Genomic DNA, 26110 nt, shown 5'->3' with positions numbered 1-26110 from the left:
GCTTCCGGGTCAGAAGAAGCCGGACGACGACATGGGGAAGATGGCGGCGGCCGTGGGCTCTGTAGCGACGCTTGCGGCGGAGCCAGGGGAGGACGCTTTTCGGAAGCTTTTCCGCTTCTACCGGCAGAGCCGCCCCGGGACAGCAGACCTGGGAGCAGTCATTGACTTCTCGGCGGCCCACACAGCCCGGGGCACGGGGCCTGGTGCCCGCAAGGTACGGACAGAGGAGAGGACCGCGCCCCGGGTCAGCTGACCTCTCCCGGCTTCTTGGAGGACCTTTAGGGCCCTGCTCACCTCTTTTCTCTTCCAGACTGTTAGTAATTCCCGCTCTCCGTGGGCGCGGAGTTTAATTGTCCACGAAGTGTCTCACTTTGGCGTGAAGAGCTGCGTTGCCGGCATCTCCACTCCGCCATTCCTGGCTGCGGCCTCAAAGAATGCTTGGGAATTGGTGTTCGTGCCTAACATTAAGTGTGCATTTGCATCTCTACTTCGATTTGTGTGAAAATCCATAAACCGTATTCGTAGATGTTAGGATAGCACTCAGCAGCTTGGGGAAAAAAGGAAAAAAAAAAAAACTACCCGAGTTATCCCAGAATTGAGAGGGATCAATGTTGTTAATTAAACCGTTGTCCCTAAAACTAGTTCCTGTCGTCTCCGGGCCTTTTAGAAAGAGGGCGTTGAAAGATTGAGGTAATCTCTACACGTTTGAAAATAAAGGGCACACGAATCCAAGCGCTGCCCATTACTTCTGCCTTTCCCCCATAGAAAGTAAGAAAAGAAACATAAAGGATGACAGAGGGCACAGGGGAAATTACAACTATACAATAATGCATAATTTCTTTACAACCGCTGTAACACTGGGAATCCCTGATCCCTTAATTTGCCCTTGATGTTGTCCACAGATGGCTGGTTGAAGGGTTCTTTCTAAGCTTAGTAACAGCTCGGAACAAAATTGGAGCTACAGCAATACCATGTTTGTCAAGAACTCCGCTTCCTAGGAGCTTCATTTGTTAGCAGAAATGGTCTTAGAATTGTCAAAATCGTGGACACAAAGTTTGCACTCTAAGAATAATATACACGGACAGACCTTCAGACCCTCATTCAGTTTCTTTAGCCTATGTTTTGCTGCAGTACCTAAATACTTATAGAATGAGGGTGCCTTGGTTAAGCATCTGACTGGATTTCAGCTCAGATCATGATCTCAGTGTCATCAGGTCAATTCCTCTCCACACTCAGTGCAGAGCCTGCTTAAGATTCTCTCCTGCCCACCTTGCTGTGCTGACACTCACTCTCTCAAAAAAAAACAAACAAACAAAAAACATACTTTTAGAATGTAAGCAAGCCTGTGAGAAAAGGATATTGTGTCTAGCACAGTATCAAACAGTAAGCACTCAATAAATGTCCTATCCATTGAGTATATAAAACTTAGTGCTTCTCCCTCTGCCTATGTCTCTGCCTCTCTCTCCGTGTCTCTGATCATAAATAAAATCTTTAAAAAAAAAAAAAAAAGGGTATTTAGTTCCCCAGCTCAAAATGGATTGAAAGTAGCAAATTGGAGAAGTTGCTATGAGAGCAAGTGATGAGCAGGGAAGAAAATCATGGCTAACAGGCAAGGGAGGAAGGAGAAGCTTTTTTGAAACACAGAGGTTTGTTTCAGCTTGGCATGGAGGTCTACAAACTTCAGATAGGAGGGTGTTGCTCAATTACAGTGGACTATTAAGTATAATCTATCTAACAAATCATTACAAAATGTTTGAAATAAAAACTTCTTAACCAGTACCTGGCTCAGAGTTCCAGATAACATTTTATTACAGAGACTGGTAATACACCAGCCACTACTTGGTATTTTTTTCTGTAAATCTCTACCCTTGGTGAAGTTAATAGGATAAGTGATCATGTCATTTTGGAAGAGAGCATTTGATGTATTCTAAGACAAGACAGACTCTTCAGAGTTTTTAAAGATTTTATTGCTTCATTTGACAGAGCACAAGCAGGGGGAGCTGCAGGCAGAGTAAAAAGGAGAAGCAGACTGTCAAGCAAGTAGGGAGCCTGATATGGGGCCAATACTAGGACCCCAGAATCATGACCTGAGCTGAAGGCAGACATTCAACCGACTGAGCCACCCAGGCTCCCCTCTAAGTTTATTGTTAATGGAAGAATAAAGAATACTTGTTTTATGAATGTTCTCTGTCTTCAGTGACTAAATATTGGATCCCTTAACCAATTTAATGAGCCATCAGTAAGATGCTCTTACATGCAAAGAAAACTTGAGCTCCTGAAAAGCTTAATTTCTAAGTAACTAATAAAGGCAAAAGCTCTGAGTTTAAATTTGAAGTTTCATCTAATCTAAAAGAGAATAAATATTCTGCTTTTAGCAAACAGACTTTCCAGTGTTACTGAAACAGTTATTCTGTCTGGTTGGAGCACTCTCTTCCAGTCTCTTAACCTCCCCTGCCTATTGTTCCTCATAAGTTTGTTTAAATAGCAACTGTATACTAGTGCCTTGGAAGCATTATGTTGGGCCACATTGAGGTGAATAGAATTCTGACAGGATATTTCAGTACACTTTTCACAATTTAGAGTTTTTTTTTTTTTTTTAAGATTTTATTCATGAGAGACACAGAGAGAGAGGCAGAGACACAGGCAGAGGGAGAAGCAGGCTCCATGCAGGGAGCCCGACATGGGACTCAATCCCGGTCTCCAGGATCACGCCCTGGGCTGAAGGCGATGCTAAACCACTGAGCCACCCGGATTGTGGGCACCCATGCCCACAATTTAATCTTAAAAGAAATCCACAAAGGTGTGGTGTCATCCAAAAAGGTAATCTTGAAGGCCAAAATCATCCTGCTTCTCATTACTGCTTAATTTTAAATCACTTTCTAGTATTTGTTAGTACATAGATGAGAAAACTGAGGCTCTAAGAAGTGACTTCTGTAAGTCTTACATCAACCAAGTGGTAGAATTGAGTTTAGGAGCCCAGACTTAGGACTCCTAATTTTGCCTTATACCAGAAATATCTTCAGAAATTTGGAATTCTCAGAGCTGACCTGCAAAATAGCTTTAGCCCTCTGACTTCTCTTTCCTTCCTGTCAGGTGGTCAAATCTCAGCTGAGTGTGTCTTCTGTCAGTGACCAGGATGCACATAGAGCAGGACTTCAGCCAGTCAGCAAATGGCAAGCCTATGGACTCCAAGGCTATCCTGGTGAGTGCAACTGACCTCAGAAAACAAAATCATTTAATCATTTGTCTAATTTCAGGGGAGGAGTTATAGCACGTGAAAACTAAACACAAATATTTTACTCCCAAACTCCTTTTAAATTCTCCCTCATCAAAGATTTACATCTATTTAACATATCCAAAAGTTAGGATAGGGGTCAGTAGTGCCTCCCTTACAGTACAGAAAGTGACACACCAGATAAAAATCAAAAATTAGGATGTTGACTCTCAGCTCCCTGCCACAACTCCAAACACCTACTCTGGCAGAAGAACTACGTTGAATAATCGAATAATTCATAATAGTTGCTCTAGTCACAAAATATCTGTGTTCTCGTGTGGGGAAAAAACACACAACAACTTAAAAATTGTTTATATTATGACTGAGCTTTTGAAAAGAACATTAGAGTTAATAGGATCATAAGTCCTAATAGGCTAAATAATCTAGCATTTTGAACTTCAGTAATATTGGGTAGCTCAGTTTACAGATACAGAAATTAAGAACATAATGAAAAATGGATAATGTTTTTAATTTTTTTTTTGAGTAACCTCTACTTGCAACTCTAAGGTTGAGAGTCACATCATACTGACTAAGCCAGACAAGTGCCCTTATTATTATTTTTTTTTAATTGTGGGGCCATTGTAGATTAATTATTATGAGCTATTTAGAAAATACAGAAATACCTTATTTGGCCATATAATCTTTTATCTGTCATCCTTTTTCTTGGAGAGAACATAAAGTTAACATTGTATTTGTGATTTCAAATACGGATTAAAAGCAAGAAGAATCCCTAAAAAGAAATAATTAATTTTCAGGGCACCTGGGTGGCTTAGTGGTTGAGCGTCCTGGGATCAAGTCCCACATCAGGCTCCCCACAAGGAGTCTGCTTCTCCCTCTACCTCTCTGTCTCTCATGAGTAAATAAATAAAATCTTTAAAAAAAAAATACTAATTTTCATTATGCCACGGGCCAGGTCTGTGTCATACTCTTAGTACGTTAGGACTACTGATGTATTTGTTAATAATATAGGACAGCATAATGGCTTCAGTACTTACCTAAAAGCTGTCATGCACTTTAGTTCTTCATGAAAGAAGAGTCACAGACAGCATGGCTCCCTGTGAGTTTGGATGAATGAGGAGTGTGCATCACCAGTAGTCTTTTATGTACTTTCTGTTCTTGAAGGCTGCCCTTGACCTTTCAGGCCTATCTTCTATTTTCAAGGCTGTGTTTCTCTGTTCCTATGCCCTCTTCCCTTAACACGTTGTTCAGACTACAGAGTTTTCAACCCCACTTTGGTTTTCTATTGTCCAATACTAATTTTGAGGGTTTCTAGGATTTCACACAACTCACATTTTGTGAGTTCGTATCTCATTTTGTCCTTAGGGACTTCATTCTATCTTCCCTAACATTGTAAGCTGCATTTAATAAAAGTGCAATGTCCAGAACATGGAAAATGACAGTCTCCCCTTATTCAGACTTGATCCGAAGGATGGTGTTTCCTTCTGGATTCTGCGTATTGTGAAAGAACCTAAGTAACCACAACCTATCCTTATAAGAATGAGCAGGTCAGGGTCTGAAAGAAGAGTAAATCCTGAGAGGGAACCTGACAGCACCCAACATTTGAAAGGTTGTCATACACACAAAGGGATAGAAGCATTGCATACTAGTGGTTAAGGTTCTGACACCCAAGCTACCTGGGTTCAAGTCATCATTCACTGGGTTCAAGTTCATACCATCCACTGTGTGACCTTGGGCAAATTTCTTAATCTCTCTTGGCCTCAGTTTCCTGATGCATAAAATGTGAAAAAGATGCTCACTTTGTAAGGTTTTTATGAAGATTAAATGTGAGTACATTAAAGTACTTAGGTCTGCCTAGCACACAGTAAATGATTGATAAATGTTAGCTGGAAAGGTAGAGGTATTTTTTATAGACCAAGAAACTAATTTGGGGGTTGCTCTGTGTGTCCCAATTTAATAAGATCAATGCATGAAAATTTAAAGGCAAATTTTAATTCAGTGAAAAGAAGGCCAGCAGTTGTCTAGAGTAGATTGCTTTAAGAGGTATTCATCTGTCTGTCACTGGGTCAGTGGTATCCAGTATTTGAGGGAATGTTATAATCTTTATTTTGTGAAATAATGCTGTTAGGTGGGTAAGTTGCTGGGGATTTTTCATATCTTTTTTTTCCCCTCTCAAAATATTGACAGTCCTGTCACACTCTTAAATTATTTGGAGAATTTTGCTAGTCATGAAATGCAAAAGTGGCAAAAACACTCAGAAACAAATGTTTTCATTCCTGTCCTCCGATTTTAGAGGAAGAGGAGCACCTTCTGTTCAAAGCCAGTCCCTTCACCTTGTTGATCCCACCTTCTTTAACCTCTTCCAGTTTTCAAGACCTTGCTCTGCTCCTTTCCCATCTTGTTTTCCTCTCTGCTAGTTCTTTCCTCATAATCTGTAATCATGCTTAGACTTTTCCAAACCCCCCAAAAAACATAAATCTACTCTTAAATTCTTTATTCTTCCATGACTGCTCCTCAAACTCGTTTCCTTTCATACCCAGTCTTCCACAAGGTGTTATCTGCATAAATCACTGCTGTCCTGGGCAGCCCAGGTGGCTCAGCGGTTTAGCGCCACCTTCAGTCCAGGGCATGATCCCGGAGACCCGGGATCGAGTCCCACCTCAGGCTCCCTGCATTGGGCCTGCTTCTCCCTCTGCCTGTATGTCTCTGTCTGTGTCTCTATGAATAAATAAATAAAATCTTTAAAAAAAAAAAAAAAAGAAAGAAAGAAGCTCCTTTCTCCAAGGGGCTTCACTAAGGACAGTTTTTCATCTCTAATTCTTAAGAAAGTACATAGTGTGTGTTTGTTGAATGTTTGATGAATGGATCCTTACCACACAAAGGATTCTGGGTAAGTATTGTTATTCCTTTTCTACACGGGAGAAAAATGACGTTAGATTACTTACAAGTTCACAAAAGATCTTTTCAGCACACATGCTGTAGGTATTTGCATCATGCCATACTGAGCAGATGTACTTCACACTATTTCTCTTCTCTGTTCTGTCATTCAGATTTCAACAGGAGGCAGAAGTCACACCAATTATTTTAACTGAGAGAATTTAATATAAGTATTGTTAGACAGATATTAGAAAACAAAAAAGGTCAAGGGGGAACAGTAAGGTATCACAAAGGTAGTAATAGCAGGAAGCATCTACTATCTTTGTAAATGATAAATACCTGGTACAAATTTGAGGGGTAACTTGGCATTATCAATTCTAAAGTTTGCTTTGGAGTAACACAATTAGTAATTGTGGAGTATTTATTTCTCTTGAGAATTTGTTTTTCTCTCTCCTTCCTCTGAAATTGGAGAATAGAAGCATATGCTTATAAATGTGGAAGCCATAAAGCATAAGCAAAAGGGGATGGGGAATAAGTAATAAAGTAGTAGGTATAAGGATGTCAACAAAAATAAATTATCTCAATAACTGACAGAGAATTTCCTTCTCTCCTTTTTTCCCCATCTTTGTATAGGATTTATTTTCATCCCAAACCCCTTCCTCCCAGGTTACCAGTGGCACTGGGTGAAGCAGTGCCTTAAATTATATTCCCAGAAACCTAATGTATGTAATCTGGACAAGCACATGAGCCAAGAAGAGACCCAGGACTTGTGGGAACAGAGCAAAGAGCTCCTCAGGTAAGTGTTCATATTCAGCTCAGGTCACTGCACATCTTTAGAGGAACTACCCCAGAACAATGCAGTGAAATTAACTGACCTATTTTTCCTTGTTTCCATGCAAATACAGCACAATTATATTCTTTCCCCTGGGAACATTTGGACAAATGCTTTGACAGTTACATTAAATTGAGATCCATTTTAAAGATTTCCTTATCATAGCTTGAATCTCAGATTCATCCTCATTAATCATCAGCTGGTCCATTTTTATTCAGCTTCAGCCCTTTTTCTAGTTAAAGTGAGTTCCAGCCAGGTGACCTGGCTGGCTCAGGTGGTAAAGCATGTAACTTGATGTTGGGGTTGAGAGTTCAAGCCCCACATTGTGTGTGGAGATTATTTAAACAGTAAAATCTGGGGCGCCTTGGTGGCTCAGTCAGCTAGGCGCCTGCCTTTGGCTCAAACCATGATCTTGGGTCCTGTGATCTAGCCCCGTTTCAGGCTCTCTGCGCAGTGCGGGAGAGCCCCTCCACCTGGCTTGTGCTCTCACTCTCTCTCAAATAAAGAAATAAAATATTTTTTTAAAAAATAAAGTGAGTTTCTTTGAAGACTTAACGATATTCTAGAAAAAATTAACACTAAAAGCTCTTTATTTCTGCTTTCCTAGATGAAGTTACTGCTACTAAGAATTTTATGGTAGGTCAGTTGTTCCTCATGAAAACTAATCTGTGCACCTTAATCAATCTAAACTAATCTGTGCACCTTTTATTCGTTGACAAATACAAATATGTAAATAAATAAATATGTGTATGTGTGTGTATGGTGTTTTTTTGTTTGTTTTTTAAGTCAGGTGCCCCATCATTCCACAAGTATTTATTGAAGGTTAGTTGTGTCCCAGGCATGATGCTACAAGCACTGGAGGTACAAAGATTCACAGGACACAGTCCTTGTATTCAGAAGTGCATAGTCTGTGGCAGGAACTCAATGTCAACAGGAATAATTATTATAATAGAGCTTAGAAAGTGTTAGGATAGGTGTTCAGAAAAATGCTCTGGAGGCCGGAGGGAGAAATAATTCCTCTAGGCAGAAAGAGGTGTCAAAAGAAGAAAAAATTATTTTTTAATTGTATCTATTTCCTCTTTTTCCTCCTTCCATTTGAACTGGGTCTTCAGAAGCGATTAGGAGTTTTCCTGTCAAAAGCAAGAAAGCTGTTTGGGGTAAAGAAAGCAGACTGAGCAAAGAGGTAATATTCAAGGCAGAGTAAATTGGTGTGTGAAATAGCATAGGATATGGGAGTTCATGTGTTGTTCAACAAATACCTATTGAGTGTCCACTATGCTTCAGATACTGTGCTTGAGTGTTAGAGATTCAAAGACAGATAAGACACAGGTCCTGCTTTCAAGGAATTTGTAAGTTAGTTGAGGGCAGAGACATAATTAAATAGTTTGGCAGGTACAGAGATAGAATTTAAACGATATTATGGGAACAGTCACTCAAGTGGCTAGATTGGAGGTAGTTTATAGAACATGTTTCCTGAAAATGATGGATAGAATTGGTAAGAGATGAAGCAGAAAAGTTAGATTAAGGCCAGAGGATAAAGGGTTTAGTGACCTAAAGCACTAGGTCCAGAGTCCAATCGCCTGGGTTCACATCTCAGGTCTGCCACTTACTAGATGTATAAATTTTAGCAAGTTTCTTAACCTTTCCATGCCTCATAGTACTCCTTCCCTCGCTGAATAGTACGAGGATTAAACAAGGTAGTATGTGAGACATCTCTAGAATAGCCTATTAAAACCACTGTGCTGGCTTTGTGTATTTTATTTGAACTCAGGATCTCTAATGGTTCACTTTTCCTAAACTGTGTCTATACTAATTCCATAGGGGAAATAGAAGATTTCCTTTAGTTGAAACAGGCAAAACTAAAATTCATTGTTTTCCTTTCAAGACTTCTTGGTCTGCAGGTTATGGGAAAGGCAGAGGAGCAGTGGGAAACACCCTCTGTAAGGTTTCAGTGACGTCTTCTTTAGAACTGAAAGTAAAGGAAGGTTATGGTTGTTTGAAATTAGAAATATTAGAGTTTGCTGTTAAACCAGCCTGTATTTTCAAGTAATTGATTTTTTTCCTTCTGACAAATGACTGCATAAATCTTAGAAAATTGTCATTTTCTAAGATAGTTCAGATGAACCTCTTTAATAAATCGTTCTCTAAACAGTGGTGAGGTTTTTGTTTTGTTTTGTTTTATCTAGCAAATCAGCAAAAATAAAAATACGGTGGTCTTCTGTTGTCAAGGATTGGAAGAAAGTGATAGGCTCAGACATTGCTGATGGCATCAAAAATCGATTAGGACTTTATTTTTCTTCTTTCATTATATGATATATATTTGGATTTCCTCATTTGGGAACAAAGGGATTGGACTTGATAAGCCATTTCAGGTGTTTGGATCATGGTCAGAATCAACCTGGACAATACATGCTAGCTCTCCCCACTTTCCCAGAGCAGGTCAGAAAGAAAGAGGGTCTGTCACTGAAGAAGATTAGTTTCCCTAGAGATTCTTATTATTGACCGTAACATCTGTATTGAGAACCGTTGAACCAGAAGACCTCTAAGGATCCTTTCCATTTTAACTTTCTATGGTCAGAGGAGAAACTTTTCTTTTTCCCCCAGAGGAGAAACTTCTAAGTAGGAAATGAAGAAAGACTTGAACTTAGAGGAAAAAATAGATCTGTTGACAAAATTAGGGCTATTTCATTCAGAGTTTATTGTGAGTGATAGTGTAGCTAGAGATTCTTGCACAAGACTATAGTAGCTAGGTATATGCATCTTTATTGCGGCATTATTCGTAATGGAAAAAAATGAGAAACAATTTAAGTGTCAGCAAGAGATCAGGTAAATCAAGTATAACATACCACAGCAGTAGAACATAGCCACTGTGCAGCCATTCAAGGATCTTAAATCCAACTCTTTAGCAAATATAGTAGGGCTACCGTCATAATAAGTAAAATCGATTTTCAGCCTCTCTGTCACAGCCACCTTAGTCTAAGCCACCACCATTTACTGCAGTAGCCTTCTAGCCTGTCTCCCTGTGTTTGTTCTAATACCTCTTCAGTCTGTTTTCTTCTTTTTAAGATTTTACTTACTTATTTGAGAGAGAGAGAATGTGCATGCATATGCGCGTGAGTGGGGGTAAGGGGGTAAGGCAGAGAGAAAAGCAGACTCCCCACTGGATGGGTAGCCTGCTACAAAGCTTGATCCTAGGACTCCAAGATCATGACCTGAGCAAAAAGTCAAAGCCACCCAGGCGCCTCTCTTCAGTCTGTTTTCTAATTAAGTGTAGGAATCAAAGCACCTCTCTTACAGTTTCTCATCTGTAGTACTGCAGTTCAGTTCTGATGCAGTCATTCAAAGTCGATATCACAAGTTGAGAGCATGCCCTCCAACCAAGTCACTGTCACTTTTGACACCAGCCACAAGTTTGGGAGATCCCTAGCTACCCACAGTTCTGACCAACTGACTACAAATTATGCATTCCATAACCATGACCCTCTTAAGTTCACAACTCACAGAATTCAGGAAAGCATTTGTACTTATGATTACAGTTTTATTATAAAGGATACAGGGATGCCTTGGTGGCTCAGTGGATGAGCATCTGCCTACGTCTTTAGTTCAGGGCGTGATCCTGAAGTCCCAGGATCGAGTCCCACATCAGGCTTCCTGCATGGAACCCGATTCTCCCTCTGCCTATTTCTCTGCCTCTCTCTTTCTGTGTCTCTCATGAATAAATAAATAAAATATTTTTTTAAAAAAGATACAAATCAGGACCATTCAACAGGAAACATGTAGGACATGTCTGGGAGGGTCCTGAATGCAGAATTTCCATGGAATCAGGATGTGTCATTTTCCCATGAATCTCTCCCAAACTTAGTATTTGGTTTTTTTGGAAGGTTTCACTATTTAGGCATGATTGAATTATTAGCTACATGATTTTACTCAATATCTAGCCCCCAAACCAGCCCCTGAGGTTCATCTAACATCACTTGACTGAAAGCCTCAACCCCTCTAATTAACTTGGTTGGTCTTTCTAGCTTGACAAGCTCACATCCTGAATTATCTCCTTAACTGTGGTCCTAGGGCCCACTGTAAAACAAAGATACTCCAATTCCTCCTGGAAATTTTAGGATTTAAAAGCTTTCTCCCCCCCCCCCGGGTGTTCTACTATATGTTGGCAAATCAAATTCCAATAAAAAGATATACTAAATAAATAAAAGCTCTCTCCCAAGAACCAGGGACAAAGGCCAGTGAAAATTCATTAATGCAACTCCATCACCTTAGAATAAATCAAAAGTCTTTACCATAGCCTATAAGACCTTGGTGAAACCAGCCCCCAGCCACCTCTCCAATCTTACCTACTGCCATTCCTTTTCATTTATTCTGCTCCAGCTTTTGTAGCCTCCAGCTGTTCCCTTAAACACATCAAACATGCTCACACTATTGTACAAACTGTTCCTTCTACTTGGAAAGCTCTTCCTTTAGATAATCAATGACTTAGACCACCTGGGTGGCTTGGTCAGTTGGCCGTATGCCCTGGTCATGCCCAGGTCATCTCAAGGTCCTGGGATCAAGTCCCATGGTGGGTTCTTTGCTCAGCAGGGAGCCCGTTTCTCCCTCTCTCTCTGCCTGCTGCTCCTCCAGCTTATACTCTCTGTCAAATAAAATCTTTAAAAAAAAAAAAAAACTAACCAGTGATTTGCGCTTCCTTCAAGTCTTTTGGGTGTTGTCATCTTATAAGAGACGATTCCCTTATCATTAAATTAAAAATAGTCTGCCATTTCCTTTACTCTTTATCGCCTTGCCCTCTGTTTTTAGTCTTCAGTGCTTGGTAATTACCAAATAAATATTTGTGGAATTAATTAGTGGGTTCTTTCTTATACCTTTTGAATTTTGTGAATATATTATCTATTCAAAAATAACTTTTTAAAGAATAAGACAAGGGGAAATATTAATTCAAATAAAGCAACTTTGCTTTCTCTAACCCATGACTTAGCTTGTGAAATACTTTACATCCATTTTTGTATGTGTGAACACTTTTCCCATTAATATCCTCAGTGTGGACACAGAATTAGTCCCTTCCCTTTTCCACTCCTTTAAGACTGTTTCTGATGCTGTTATAAGCACTTGTTATAGTGTATCCAGTCATGGTGCCCTTCTCCCTCCCATTGCCTGTCATGCCCCTCCTCTGCCTCAGACCTTGAAGTGTTTGTAACCTTGATGCCTACCACAGTTCTTTGTATATACTAGAAAGTGCTCTTTAAATATTATTTTAAATTAATATCCCCTTGGTTAGCCTGATAAAAACATGCTGAATTTGAGAAGGATCAATTAAAGACTATATAGTATCTTTCCATCTTATTTTCATTAATTGATTAAATAATATACTTTTGTATTTTAGGAAATATCTGATGGTAAGAGAGGAAGATTAAAGTCCCTGCCTTTGAGGAAGGGACTATTAAAGGAAGAATTTGGGTACTTACCTACAGAATTTATGCCGAAGCTTGTAGGCAAATAGAAGTTGCAAGGCGTACTATAGGGGCACAGTGGAGGGAGAGCCTGAAACTAGGAAAAAGATTTCCCTGAAGAAGTAAGGTTAAATTGTGTGTGAAAAAGCAAGTCGGAAAAATCTGCCGTACAGAGAGTAGAATAGGAGAGAAGAGAGCATTTCAGTAGAGAAAACTGTATGGCCAAAATTGAAAGATGGAGGGTAGGGCACCCTATGGGAAAAGATAGGAGGTGAGACTAGAAAGGTGAGAACCAGAAAATGTAAGGGGGTGTTGCATGCCTTATGGCAAGTATGGGCTTTGACCTATAAACAGTGGGAATTCATCAGATTAATAACAGATTTTTCACTTTAGAAAGGTAATTTTTCTGGCAGTGAGGAAAATGGACTGAAAATTTAGTCATTGCAAAAACACAATAAAAAATTTAGCTTGGGTCACCAAGGTGGCTCAGTGGTTGAGCATCTGTCTTTGGCTCAGGTCGTGATCCTGGGATCTCTCTGTATCTCATGAATAAATTTAAAATTTTTTTTAATTTAAAAAGAATTTAGCTTAAAAGCCATACAAAAAATGATAAAGGCCTGGAAAAGACATTGTCAGCAAGGCTTGGTGACCAAGAGATCATAAGAAAAAAGAGACAAGTTAAGGATTATCCACAAATTTATTGCTAGCACTTCTAGGGTAAAAATGGGGTTTTATCTCAGTTTTATTGACATAATTGACATAAAACATTATATTAGTTCGAAGTGTACAACAATTTGATATGTGTATATTGCAAAACAGTTATTGTGGTGAGTTAACAACAGTTACCTCACATAGTTAGAAATTTTTTTCTCGTGATGAGAACTTTTAAAATCTACTCTCTTAGCAAATAACACAATACAGTATTGTTAACTGTAGTCACCATGCTGTACATTAAATCTTCAGAACTTACTTATAAGTAACTGGAAGTTTGTACCTTTTGACCACATTGTCACCTCACCCATACCCACCCATGCTTACCTTTGGCAGCTTCCAGTCTTTTCTGTTTCTACAAGTTTAGATTTTTTAGATACCACATGTAAGTATGATCATATAGTATTTGTCTTTGCCTGTCTGACATTTCACTTAGCACAGTGCCCTCAAGGTTCATGTCACAAATGTAGGATTTCCGTTTTTATGGCTAGATGATACTTGTATTATGTGTTGTATATCACATTTTCTTTATCCCATTCATCTATCAATGGACACTCAGGTGTTTTTTGTTTTGGCTGTTGTAAATAACACTAATTATTTATGTAAAACTGTGAAGGTTCCTCAAAAAAAATTTTTTAAATAAATAAATAATAAATAAATAAATAAATAAATAAATAAATAAAATTTTTTTAAAGATTAAAAAAATTAGGGATCCCTGGGTGGCGCAGCGGTTTAGCGCCTGCCCTTTGGCCCAGGGCGCAATCCTGGAGATCCAGGATCGAATCCCATGTCAGGCTCCCAGTGCATGGAGCCTGCTTCTCCCTCTGCCTATGTCTCTGCCTCTCTCTCTCTCTCTCTGTGTGTGTGTGTGTGTGTGTGTGTGTGTGTGTGTGTGTGTGTGACTATCATAAATAAATAAAAATTTTTTAAAAAGATTAAAGAAATTAAAAATAGGATTACCAGAAGATTAGTAACTCCACTTCTGGGTATATATCCAAAAGAAATAAAATCACTGTCTCAAAAAGATATCTGCATCTCCATGTTCATTTTAACATTATATATATATTAAGATTTTTAATGGAAATAGGATTAGAGGAGGAGAAGGAGCAGAGATAATCCTTAGTGTAGTTTAGGGATTCAAGTTTTTGAAATACCTGTGGAGTATGCAGATGGAGATGGCCAGTATGCCTTTGGAAATAGGGAACTGAGTTAGGAATGAAGTCAGAGGGAGATGTGGGAGTTACACATAAAGACCATAGTAAAGTGGGGTGTGCAGCTGGCTCAGTCAGTAGAGCAACTCTTGATCTTGGGATTGTGAGTTCAATTCCCATATTGAGTGTAGAGATTACTTAAGTAAATAAAAATTGTTTTAAATGATTGAAAAAAATACTTGGGACACCTGGGTGGCTCAGCGGTTGAGCGTCTGCCTTTGGCTCAGGGAGTGATCCCAGGGTCCCACATTGGGCCTGCTTCTGCCTCTGCCTATGTTGCTGCCTCTCTATCTCTGTGTCTCTTATAAATAAATAATAAATTATTTTAAAAAAGAAGAAGAAGAAAGAGGGATCCCTGGGTGGCTCAGCAGTTTAGCGCCTGCCTTCAGCCCAGGGCATGATCCTGGAGACCCGGGATCAAGTCCCGCATCAGGCTCCCTTCATGGAGCCTGCTTCTCCCTCTGCCTGTGTCTCTGCCTCTCTCTCTCTCTCTCTCTCTCTCTCTCTCTCTCTGTGTGTGTGTCTCATGAATAAATAAAATATTTTTTAAGAAAATAAGAATATTTGTAATAGGATTTTTAAGGCTTTTTATCATAAACAACCTGAGATCTTTTCTGCCTGAGTACTTTTGCTTTCAGTGATTCACTACTGTTCCTTGAAACAAGGAAGGAAAGGAAATACCAGCGCTTAGTTATGAGACAAACTACCCACTACACAAAGAGTGGACAAGCAGGACGGTTCATTTCCACCCAGTTAGGATGCAGTTGAAAGAAGCATTATGGGATGTGATTGTGGAGAGAAATACCAGCACTTAGAGAAAGCACTTATCCATGACAGAAAGTGAGCAAACTGCTATCCAGGGGAGAAGGTGGCCAGCTTGCCCATCCGTCCTCCTGCTGGTGCCTAGAGCTACAGCAAGGGCAGGGAGCTTAGCGTTTTTCTCTTTGCAGTAAGAACCAAGAATCAAGGTCATACTTGCTTGAAAACATTCTTTTGGATAATTGGATAAAGATTCAAAGTTAGATGCCAGCATATCCTGCGCATTCCTTAGACTGGATTTGGCAGCTCTGTTGGCACTGAGCCTTCTTGGCCACCTTTTGGACAGGTCAGGTTTAAAAAGAGAACAGCGTACTCCCTGTATTAATCCATCAGTATTTCCTGCTTGAAGGTCATCTGGGAGTGTGTTAAACTTGGTTTTGGCCTTAAACTATTCACAGTGTTCGAGAGTGAATTTTTTGGAATCTTTGTTACCCAAAGGTCACAGGGACCAGAATGGTCCCCAAGTAGTGCTAAGACAGGAAGTGGCTAATGTTGGCCTGCCCTGTTCATATCTTGAAGGCAAGTTTTATAATGTTACTTTCCTACCAGAAATTCAATACAAAGACAAAAATTGAACTTGTGTTCTCAAAAGTGAATAGCAAGTGACAGGTGGAACCTTATATCTACATGGGTCTGACACATTACACAAAATGTGTATTTGTGTGTAGAATCATCCTCAAAATGGTGCACCCAGTGATCACAACTTTTCTTTGACTATACAATTTTTTTTTTTTAAAGATTTTTATTTATTCATCAGAGACACAGAGAAAGAGGTAGAGACACAGGCAGAGGGAGAAGTAGGTTCCATGCAGGGAGCCCAATGCAGGACTCCATCCTGGGTCTCCAGGATCCCGACCTGGGCTGAAGGCGGCGCTAAACCGCTGAGCCAGCCGGGCTGCCCTATTCAAGTCTTTAAGCTTTTTTTTCCTTTTTGTTAGATGGCCTGGGCTTAATGTTTTTACACCCTTGCACCAGTCCCCCTCAGTAATACAAGGCAAAGCCCAGAGCCTTCCTTATAGTGATACAATTAAGGCAGAAAACAGATATTTTTTTGGTTTCCTAAAAACAAAATTTTAAATGTATGTTACAGGACGATTCTACTCATGCTTGGTGATTACTATGATTTTGACCATTTTCTTACTAATAATACCATAAACCTGTGTTAATTATAATAGTGTATGCCCTGTTCTTAAGGAATTTTAGACTGACTCTTGATGTAAAAGCAGTTTGGTGATGCCATATCGAATGTCTAAATACCATCACCTTCTGAATTATTTTTATTTTTTTAGAGGGGGAGTTGGGAGAAGGGGCAGAGGAAGAGAGAGAGAATCCCAAGCAGGCTCTCTGCTCAGCACAGAGCCCAATGCAGTGCTCGATCTCACAACCCTGAGATCATGACATGAGCCAAAATCAAGAGTCAGATGCTTAGCCGACTGAGCCACCCAGGTGCCCCCTGAATTATTTTTAGAGCTGCATTGTTATATTTGTTTAGATCAATCTAGTTTTGATATAATAATTGTGTGAGTTCTTCATCAAGAATAAAATGATATTTTTATCAATTTAGAAAGATGGAAAGTATTTTTTTTTTATTTTAGCTAGAATAGTGTTTCTCAAGTGTCCCTGGTTCAGCAGCATCCCCATCTCTTGAGAACTTACTAGAAATGCAGATTCTTAGGCTCCATCCTAGATCTGCTGAATCAGAATTTATAGGTCTGGGTCCAGCCCTGTTAGTTTTAACTAGGTGATTCTCCTGAACATTAATATTTGGAAACTAAGTTGGGTACACACTATTAGCCACAGTATTCACAGGAGTCCAGTAATGAGAGATCATCCTTATTTTTCCATCTCATAGCTACTAAAATAGATTATGTTCTCCAGAGGGGATCATCAGGGAATTCTTTTATTTGTATCTTTAGCTGAAGAAACATTGGTAGAAGTCAGGTTGTGTTAGTAACTATGCATTCCTTTTTTTCCCCCCCATTTTTAGTTTTTACACATAGAAGATGTAAATAATGAATGATGGTTTTACATGGTAGCTGTTCACATCAGCTAGCTGTACTCACTGGCCACACATATATAGTTTCCCCTAAATTGCTAATCATGTCTTGTGCCAGGTGTCCCCCAAGACCACACCCAAGGTTGGTGATTGACCAGGAGGGTTCAGCACATAGTTGTCCTCGTAGATAAGATTTATTCCAGTTCAAAGAATCCAAAGCAAAATTAGTGAAGGGAAAAGATGCATTGAGCAAAGTCCTGGAAAAACCGGGCTCAAGCTTCTGGGGTTTTCTCCCCGTGAAGTCACACAAGCTATGCTTGTTCTACCAATAACAAGTTGTGACAACATGTGCGAAAGATTGTTTATGAAGCTCAGTGCCCAGTCACATAGTCTCTGTGTGACACATTCCAAATTCAGACTCTCAGAAGGAAAGCAGCTGTGTAACATAAACCATATCGTTTTGCACAGGAAGTTTAGGCACAGTGAGCAGCAGTTCTGGGAATGACATGAACCTCCCCAAATTCCAAGTTCCAGATGCCTGCCAACAACCAACCTTGTAAGCAGGCCTTTCAAAGGATAGCATTCAGATCTGCTCTGCCTCTTTTCAGCACTGCTCTCCTTAGTAAGCCAGTGTTGATACCATTCCTTTTAGCATCTGGCCTTGATGTGTGTCTGTGTCATGATGTCCTAAAAATGTAAACTCTGTGAGGACAGATAGGATCTATTATGTAAACGCTGTCAAACATCAAGACGAGTGCCACTTACAGTATGAACCTCTAATTAATAAAGTCCTTTGCTTCTGCTCATGTGGTATGCTTGTATTGCCCACTGAGGCCTTAACTGATTAGACAGCTAACTTTGAGCTCTCCCTTTTCTTAATTCCAGTGGCCCTCAAAATCTCGTGCTATTCAGTTCAGTACAGATTTCATATTGCCTTGAACTTTCCCTTCATTTTTTCTTATACTTATCTGTCATCTCTTGTCAAAATATGAATTCCTAAAGCAGACTAATCTTTTTTTAAGCAGCAGTGGTCCTTGGACCAAAAAAAATTTGATCGATTAATGATGCAAATTACATAGCATTAGATTTAGCATTCTTGTATTTTTAGATATTTAAAGGTAAATCAAAGAAGCTTCTTTCTCTTTAGAAAAAGAGTAGTTAAAAAAAAAAAAAAAGAAAAAGAGTAGTTAATCCCATAGATTTGATCAGATAAGATGTAATTACAGAAAGGGCACCTCTCTGTTTTACAGAAACCTTCTGTATTTGAACAAGGAGATGTCAGAAACCAAATTAATTACAGAGGTCCTTAATTGTTAGCTAAGCCTCAATTCTCTAAGCTATGTCATACAGGGTTGAAGAAGTCATGTTAAACCAGTTATTTTTGATTGTATACAATGTATATTTTGCCAAAATTTTTCCCCAACCTATAATTCTGGGAAACCACCAGCATTATAAACATAGTGATTGCTGTGATTAATCATACCCTACCTACTCCTAGCAAACCAAATGGAACATGTTCTATTAGCCAAATTTAAATTACCCATGGTGCCCTTGGTCCCATTTCCAATGGATAGGTAAAGATATTTCTGTTTTCCTTTTTTTTATCATTATGGCCATGCTGGAGACTTGCCATTTAAAATTTATCCCATTCAGCAAAGGATTTAGAATCAAGGTCTAAAAATTAGAAATGCTAACATGGGGGGAGGAGGTGCCTGGGTGGCTCAGTCAGTTGAGCATCTGACTCTTGATTTTGGCTTAGGTCATGATCTCAGGGTCCTGAGGTCAAGCCCTGCATCCAGCTCTCTGTTCAGTAGAGTCTGCTTGGATTCTTTCCCTTTGCACCCCCCACTGCCACCACACACATAAACGCATGTGCACCCATGCACATTCTCTCTCTCTTTCTCTAATGAATACATCTATATAAATCTTTATTTTTTAAAAAGATTTTATTTATTTATTTGACAGGGAGAGCACATAGGCAGGGAGAGCAAGAGAGGGAGAGGGAGAAGCAGGCCCTCTACCAAGCAGGGAGCCCAAAGCAGGGCTCGATTCCAGGACCCTGGGATCATGACCTGAGCTGAAGGCAGACGCTTAACTAACTGAGCCACCCAGGCACCCCAATCTATAAATCTTTTTTTAAAAATGCAAACCTGCTTTTTAGTGTTTTTATATTTTGATCAGTTCCTTTGTTCTCACTTCCTCTATCAAGATCTTGACTAATAATAACTTATACCAAAGAATACCAAATTCCATCATGCAAAGGGCAATTGCTGTCATTGAGGTGAATAAATCTTCTTTTGTCCCCAATCTTCACAGGTATAAAGAAGTGAATAAACGGAGACCCAGAAGTTTACTAGAGAAGTTGCGCTGGGTGACCCTAGGCTACCATTATAACTGGGATAGTAAGGTATGCAGATTTCCTTGTGAATTCCATTGTCTTTTGCTTTTACACTCCTTGGGCTCTGGAGATTGATGTCTTCCTGGCCAAGCTTTTAAAGTATCAGATTATCCATTTGTGAGAGGATCTTTCATTTATCTCTTAAAATCCTCTTGATAACAATGTCTCAAGAGGAATGAATAGTTTCTCCGAAGAGAAAATTTCTTCTCATATGCCCTTAGGTCATAATATTTCATCAGAAGTCATTGGTGCTTTCTCTAAATATGTTTCAGGGATATAGATGTTTCTTTATTGCATTCAAGAGCAATTCTCGATTAAAACTTTTATTTCTGTAATTGCTTAATGTTTGCTGAGCTTTTATTTTCTATGTAATATCTGTTTGGAGTAAAATAATGTCCATCAACTCCTAAAAGATACCTTTGCCAACTATATAAGGTCTGAGCATGACACAGATGGGAAAGAATGTCCTACAGTTAACAAAGTTCTGTGTTTTTTTTTGAGGTAGCTGCTTCTTTGCTGACCTCTGTGCTTCTGAAAGTGCCTCCTTTATCACAGGCAAGCTAGTGCCTCTTGTCTCCATGAGATGTTTGCCACCAAGTGGAAGGACTAATTCTGAAAATAAATTGAATAAACCAATTAGTAGAGATCATCTTCTTACTAACTCGTTACTTTCTAAAAGTTCCATAGTGGGGATCCCTGGGTGGCTCAGCGGTTTGGTGCCTGCCTTTGGGCCAGGGAATGATCTTGGAGTCCCGGGATCGAGTCCCATATCGGGCTCCCTGCATGGAGCCTGCTTCTCCCTCTGCCTGTGTCTCTGCCTCTCTGTCTCTCATGAATAAATTTTTTTAAAAACCTTTTTAAAAATATAAAATAAAATGGTTTAGAACATAATAGATTTAAAAAATAAATGAATAAATAAAAGTTCCATAGTTTCAGTCAACCCAGCTTATTAACAAATATATTAACTACTTAAAATAATGATGAATGTCGCACAAAAATGTTCATGATATAATTCTCACTTTCAGTAATGCAGATTCAATGAAAGACTGGATACCTGTGTTTGAGGAAATAGCCAGGTGATTCTCTGGGTTAGCTGACCCCAGTGTGAATCTGCCTTCCAGGGGATAGTGTATTCCTCATAAAGGGGGGTGCATACGTCAGACACTTAATGTCTACATCGTGATTACAGCAGTGCCCGGTTGTTCTGAGCAGTTAAATGCTGCATTAACACAATACATGTTAGTTTATTGTTTTTTTTTAGAATGTTATATTTATTGTCAATACTGTTATTCCCCAAGGACTTAAAGTTACTCTCATTTACTAAGAAAAATGTGGAGTGAAAAATTATCAGAAACCTTGAATGAGTAATCAGAGAAAAGGGGAAGAGAAGTAGGGAGATTCGTGCGTAGACTGTCTGGACAGGGTCGAAAACCCACAGAGGTAACCTAGTGCTGGAATAGCAGCTCTGAGTTGTTGATCTTTTGGAGGACTGCCTTGAAGTTCTCTAGCTGTATCCTTAGTGTTGGGAAATTAAATAGGAACTCTTCTTATGGGCAGTTCAGGAAAAGAAGGAAAAAATAAAACAAATTTCATCTGTGAGGAGGCTTGGCCGTCCATCAGACTTTTCACAAAAGTCTTCCTTAACCTTAAGTAAAAGCTTGCTTCTGCCAAAGTGAAGACGTGATCTCCAGGGCTATGGTTTTGGTGCTACAGTTGGAGTACCTCAGGGCACTAGTGGAGATGTGAGACAGGAGACAGGTGTGGGTTTGCTAATAGGTCTGAGGGAGCCATGAGAGCAGTAGCAGGACAGAGGAGGGGCATCAGGCTGCCAGGCTCACCCGAGCCAGAGCAGGCTGCATCCTCGTGTGCATAGGAGACCGCCGCCTTGTCCTCCTCAGTTGCTGGATTTGGTAGAGAGAATGAGTGTTCTGCCCTTTGATTTTTTTTGTTTTGTTTTACTTAAGAGAAAAAGGAAAGGAAAGAAAAAAAATTCGTGATCTTTACATGTTAAAAATAGACATTTCTAGAAGGTAAATGCTGAAAATTACTTCCATTTTAACATCCTGCCTTGACTCTAGTCTAAGTTTCCATTCAGATGTTTTGAGCATGTCATCTCATCAGACTGACCAATAAAATGGGCAGCAAACCATGTTATGGGCTGAGGGGCCCAAAATCAAACTGGCTATCATATTTGAATTACTTTCTTTATTTTTCTTAAATAAGTTTTGTATTTTAGGATAGTTTTAGATTTGCAGAAAAGTTGAAAAGATAGTACAGAGTTCCCATAGACCCCACACCCAGTTCCCATAGACCCCACACCCAGTTCTCCCTCTTATTAACATTTTACATTCTTTTGGTTCCTTTGTCTCAATTAGTGAACCATGTTAATGCATTATTTCAATAGTAATAGTGAAGTCCATATTTCATTCACGGTTTCTTAGCTTTCCTTCAGTTTTCTTAGTTTTTAACTGATATCTGTTTTCTGTTCCAGGATACTACTTTACAGTTAGTCATCAAATACCTCTTGGCAGTGACAATGTTGTGTTGCTTTTTTATCCTATGAGAATGATCCTATTTAGGATGAAAGTACACCAAAGAGAGACTTAGTAATTGCTTCATGACTCCGGCAGAGAGAATTTGTCTGATTATAGCATAGTGCCTACCATGTAATAGGTGCTCAGTATTTTGAATATCTCATTATTAGATTACTGGATGCCTCAAAAACAGATGGATAAATCATGTTATGTTATTGTATTACATGTAAGTTAAATTTTAAAGATAGATAAAAAATTTTATAATGCCACAGTTTCCTGTTTTCCTGAGATCATTGTTTATTTTTCTTATTTTCCCTACTTTTATCAAAGAAATACTCAGCCGATCATTATACACCTTTCCCTTCTGACCTGGCTTTCCTCTCAGAGCAAGTAGCTGCAGCCTGTGGATTTCAGGGTTTCCGAGCTGAAGCAGGTATCCTGAATTACTACCGATTGGACTCTACACTGGGAATCCACGTAGACAGATCTGAACTAGATCACTCCAAACCCCTGCTGTCTTTCAGGTAAGCTGGTTTGAGATTACTTTCTATTACTTCATACCTTTTTCTAAACCATTTCTAGCTAAGATAAATAAAAACAGAGACTTTAAGAAATGGTTGGACTCTATAGTCTTTACTTCTGGGTGTCTTAGCAATGATATCATAAGTAAAATTAGCCTTGTCCTGAAGAGTAGTAACCAAATTACAGTTAATATTTCTGTTTGGGCAGCCCGGGTGGCTCACGGTTTAGCACCGCCTTTGGCCCGGGGCGTGATCCTGTAGACCTGGGATCGAGTCCCACGTCGGGCTCCCTGCATGGAGCCTGCTTCTCCCTCTGCCTGTGTCTCTACCTCTCTCTCTCTCGCTGTGTGTCTCTGATAAATAAATAAAATCTTTAAAAAATAATAATAATAATATTTGTTTAAAATGCATGGAATCTGCCTTTTGTGTGTTTTTGGTTTTGTTTTTTTTTTTAAGATTTTATTTATTTATTCACGAGAGACACAGAGAGAGAGGCAGAGACACAGGCAGAGGGAGAAGCAGGTTGCATGCAGGGAGCCTGACGCAGGACTCAATCCCGAGTCTCTAGGATCATGCCCTGGGCCGAAGGCAGATGTGTAACCGCTGAGCCACCCAGGTATCCCTGCCTTTTGTATTGAGAGGTATCGTCAGTGTCTGTGGAATAGGCAAGTGGAAGGCTGTAAGGTGAGTGAAGCAACCTTTTTTGGAACAGGGAAGAGTAAAGCAGAGAAGCCTGAGTAATGTACTCTCCTTGTCTCCCTAAACATAAGTTTAAATTGGGCAAAGTGCTGTGCTTGTATCACACAAAGAAAGTGCCTGAACAGTCTTTTATTAATTGCCTTATCTTTAAAGTGAGCAGGCATGGTATAGGAAAGGACTCAAATAATTCATTGGAAGGCTTAAATCTTAAAGATTCATCTTACAAAACTTATATGGGTAATAGTAAAACTAAATTTTTAATCTGCTTATTTAACTGCTTCAGATTTTATTTTGTAGCAGTCCTGTGGTCTTTGAGCAGTTTGAGCAGCAGATCATGGGTTGTTCACTTATAGACACGAGCCAGAAGAGAAGGGTCTGAGCACAGTTTAAAAAAGAGGATGCCTGGGTGGCTCAGTGGCTTGGCGCCTGCCTTTGGCCCAGAGCGCGATCCTGGAGTCCCGGGATGGAGTCCCACATCGGGCTCCCTGCATGGAGCCTGCTTCTCCCTCCTCCTGTGTCTCTGCCTCTCTCTTTCTCTCTCTATATCTATCATGAATAAATAAATAAGTAAATCTTTAAAAAAAAAAAAAAAAAGTATGTGAGAGCAGTAAGTGCCAAGCTGAAATGAGAAAAGAAGCCAGTTGGCAGTAACTTTCCAAGCCATGGTTAGTAAAGGAACTGACTCTCGTGTATTGTTGTACTTATTTTATTTTAGCTTTGGACAGTCTGCCATCTTTCTCCTGGGCGGCCTCAAAAGAGACGAAGCTCCCACAGCCATGTTTATGCACAGTGGTGACATCATGGTAATGTCAGGTTTCAGTCGCCTGTTGAACCATGCAGTCCCAAGGGTCCTTCCAAGTCCTCAGGGGGAAAGCCTGCCGTGCTGCCTGGAGACGCCTCTGCCAGCCGTTCTCCCCAGAGACTCCGTGGTACAACCCTGCTCTGAGGAGGACTGGCAAGTGTGCACCCGCTACTTGAAAACTGCTCGTGTTAACATGACTGTCCGACAGGTACTGGCCGCAGACCAGGACTTCCCTTCAGAACCCGCGGAGGAGAATCAAAGAGACCTCACCCTGGAAGGATTCTGCCACCTGGACGATGACAATAGCCAAGTAAAACGAATGAAGCTCGACCCTGACAGCTGAGACTTGGAGAGCTGGTTCCTTTACTCAGGTCTTACGGTGAACGACCACGCTTTCTTATATTGCCATAGACTTTAGCACCAAGACAAGCCAAAAACAGACAGGGAGCAACTCATCACTGATCACACTGTTGCCTTGGAACGCATCCTGAAGAGTAAAGTAGTTGGCCACTTTGCTCAGAGACATGTTTGACATGGTCCAGTCTGGTTAGATGTTGCCACTAATGTGTGGGATAAGTCCAAGGAGTTCTGACCTTCCAGAACAGTCTTCCCAACCTCTGCTGTTACCTGTGAGGGAAATAGAAGTGAGTTTCCATGTTACTGGAGCCTTAAAATACCTCAGATTTTATAAGTGGGAAACTTGACACCCCTCCCACTACCCCATCTAGTGATTTACGGTAAAATCGTGGTTCCAAGAACCAGCCATTAGTCTCACCCTCATTCTTCCAGCCATCATCAGAGTCTGTGATCTTCTGTCTTCTCTGGCCTTCACAGAAGAATCCTATATATATTAAGACAACGGAACTAAAAACCTCATCTCCTAAGAAAGAAATTAATCACAGCTATCTCTTTTGCCTAAAAGATAAAATATATATAAGCCCAAGGAAAGAGGGGCAGTAGTTTCTTCAGATTTCTTTTAGGTCTAAACTCTTCCTGTTGGCTTTTTAATGCAATTTTAATTGTTGGATGAAAAAAGCCCCAAGGGTGTTCGGTAACTGTTTTCTCCATGAATAAACTTTCTCTATCTTAAATTAAAGATCTGTATCAATCTTTGAGGGTTAGTAAATCTGGGATTAGTTTTTACTTGCTGCGTTGTTGCTCCTGTTGAAGCCCTCCAGCTGCTTCTGCCCTGCACCATCCTGCTCTGCCCTAAGTATTCTCTGTGACTGTCTCACAGAAGAGAAAATTCTTTGATATTCCAGTCACTGCTGTCTTTTGTGATCGTGGACAGCTTGGAAACTGCATGAAGTACCAAGTTTTAATCTTCATACCCCTACCAGCTTAACTCACCATACCCCTAGCTGAGCTGCTTTACATTTCTCTGGGCCTCAGTTTCCTCATCCATGACATGACGATAGTATTAACTACCATCTTCCTAGAAGGATATTAATATTTTAAATGTAATAGGAATTTAGAGCTCCTTTATAACAAAGTGTCAAGCTTTTATTACTACATAGGGCCTTTTGTTTGTGTGGACGACTGGCTGAAAGCCACTTGGATACCTGCTGCTTGAGACAAGACTTGCCAAATCTGCATTTCTCTGTCTTGCCTTTTTTCTTCTTAGGAATATTGCATATTGAGTTCATATTTTGATACTTGGTTTTTGGGGGGTTTTTTTGATACTTGGTTTTTTTTTAAGAAACTGAAATTAATAGATTCGTCCCTTACATGTAAATAGCTAGGTTCAAAACTTAGTTCCGTGATGGGAAAATTTTATATAATTAAAATTACCATTGGAAAAAATCCCTTAAATTCTCCATAGTATATATTGTATCTGACCCATTGGAAACCCACATATTGTCACTTAGCAAATCCAGTAGGTCAACCTATCCTTCAGTATTAGAATAGTTTTCTCTTTAGTCAATTGGGTATCAGATAAAGGTGCTGACTTGTGTTTAGAAAACACTGGTACAAAAAGTACTTACTTAAACTGTAAACTAACACTTCATGAAGTGAGATATATGT

The 26110-nt window shown here is 39.7% G+C and overlaps 1 protein-coding gene across 1 annotated transcript; it reads left to right on the top strand.

Moving 5' to 3' along the window:
• Positions 1-2: 2 nt before the first annotated feature.
• On the top strand, positions 3-25181 carry ALKBH1 (alkB homolog 1, histone H2A dioxygenase). The gene is made up of 6 exons (XM_025996434.1): positions 3-214; positions 3094-3202; positions 6743-6905; positions 19448-19538; positions 22394-22587; positions 23999-25181. The coding sequence occupies exons 1-6, from the start codon at positions 32-34 to the stop codon at positions 24426-24428; spliced, it is 1170 nt and encodes a 389-aa protein (XP_025852219.1). The 5' UTR covers positions 3-31; the 3' UTR covers positions 24429-25181.
• Positions 25182-26110: the final 929 nt, after the last annotated feature.

The sequence above is a fragment of the Vulpes vulpes genome, chromosome 6 (genome assembly GCF_048418805.1).
Source record: "Vulpes vulpes isolate BD-2025 chromosome 6, VulVul3, whole genome shotgun sequence".
Lineage (NCBI taxonomy): Eukaryota > Metazoa > Chordata > Mammalia > Carnivora > Canidae > Vulpes > Vulpes vulpes.
The sequence above is the reverse complement of the archived record's forward strand: the minus strand, read 5'-3'. Positions and strand labels throughout refer to the sequence as shown.

What these genes read in the sequence shown, in the direction of transcription:
- ALKBH1 (XM_025996434.1), top strand. Translation starts at nt 32, where the DNA reads ATGGGGAAGATGGCGGCGGCCGTGGGCTCTGTAGCGACGCTTGCGGCG. An exon ending in ATTATAACTGGGATAGTAAG is followed by an intron (nt 19,539 to 22,393) that starts GTATGCAGATTT and finishes CTTTTATCAAAG; the next exon opens with AAATACTCAGCCGATCATTA. An exon ending in AAACCCCTGCTGTCTTTCAG is followed by an intron (nt 22,588 to 23,998) that starts GTAAGCTGGTTT and finishes ATTTTATTTTAG; the next exon opens with CTTTGGACAGTCTGCCATCT.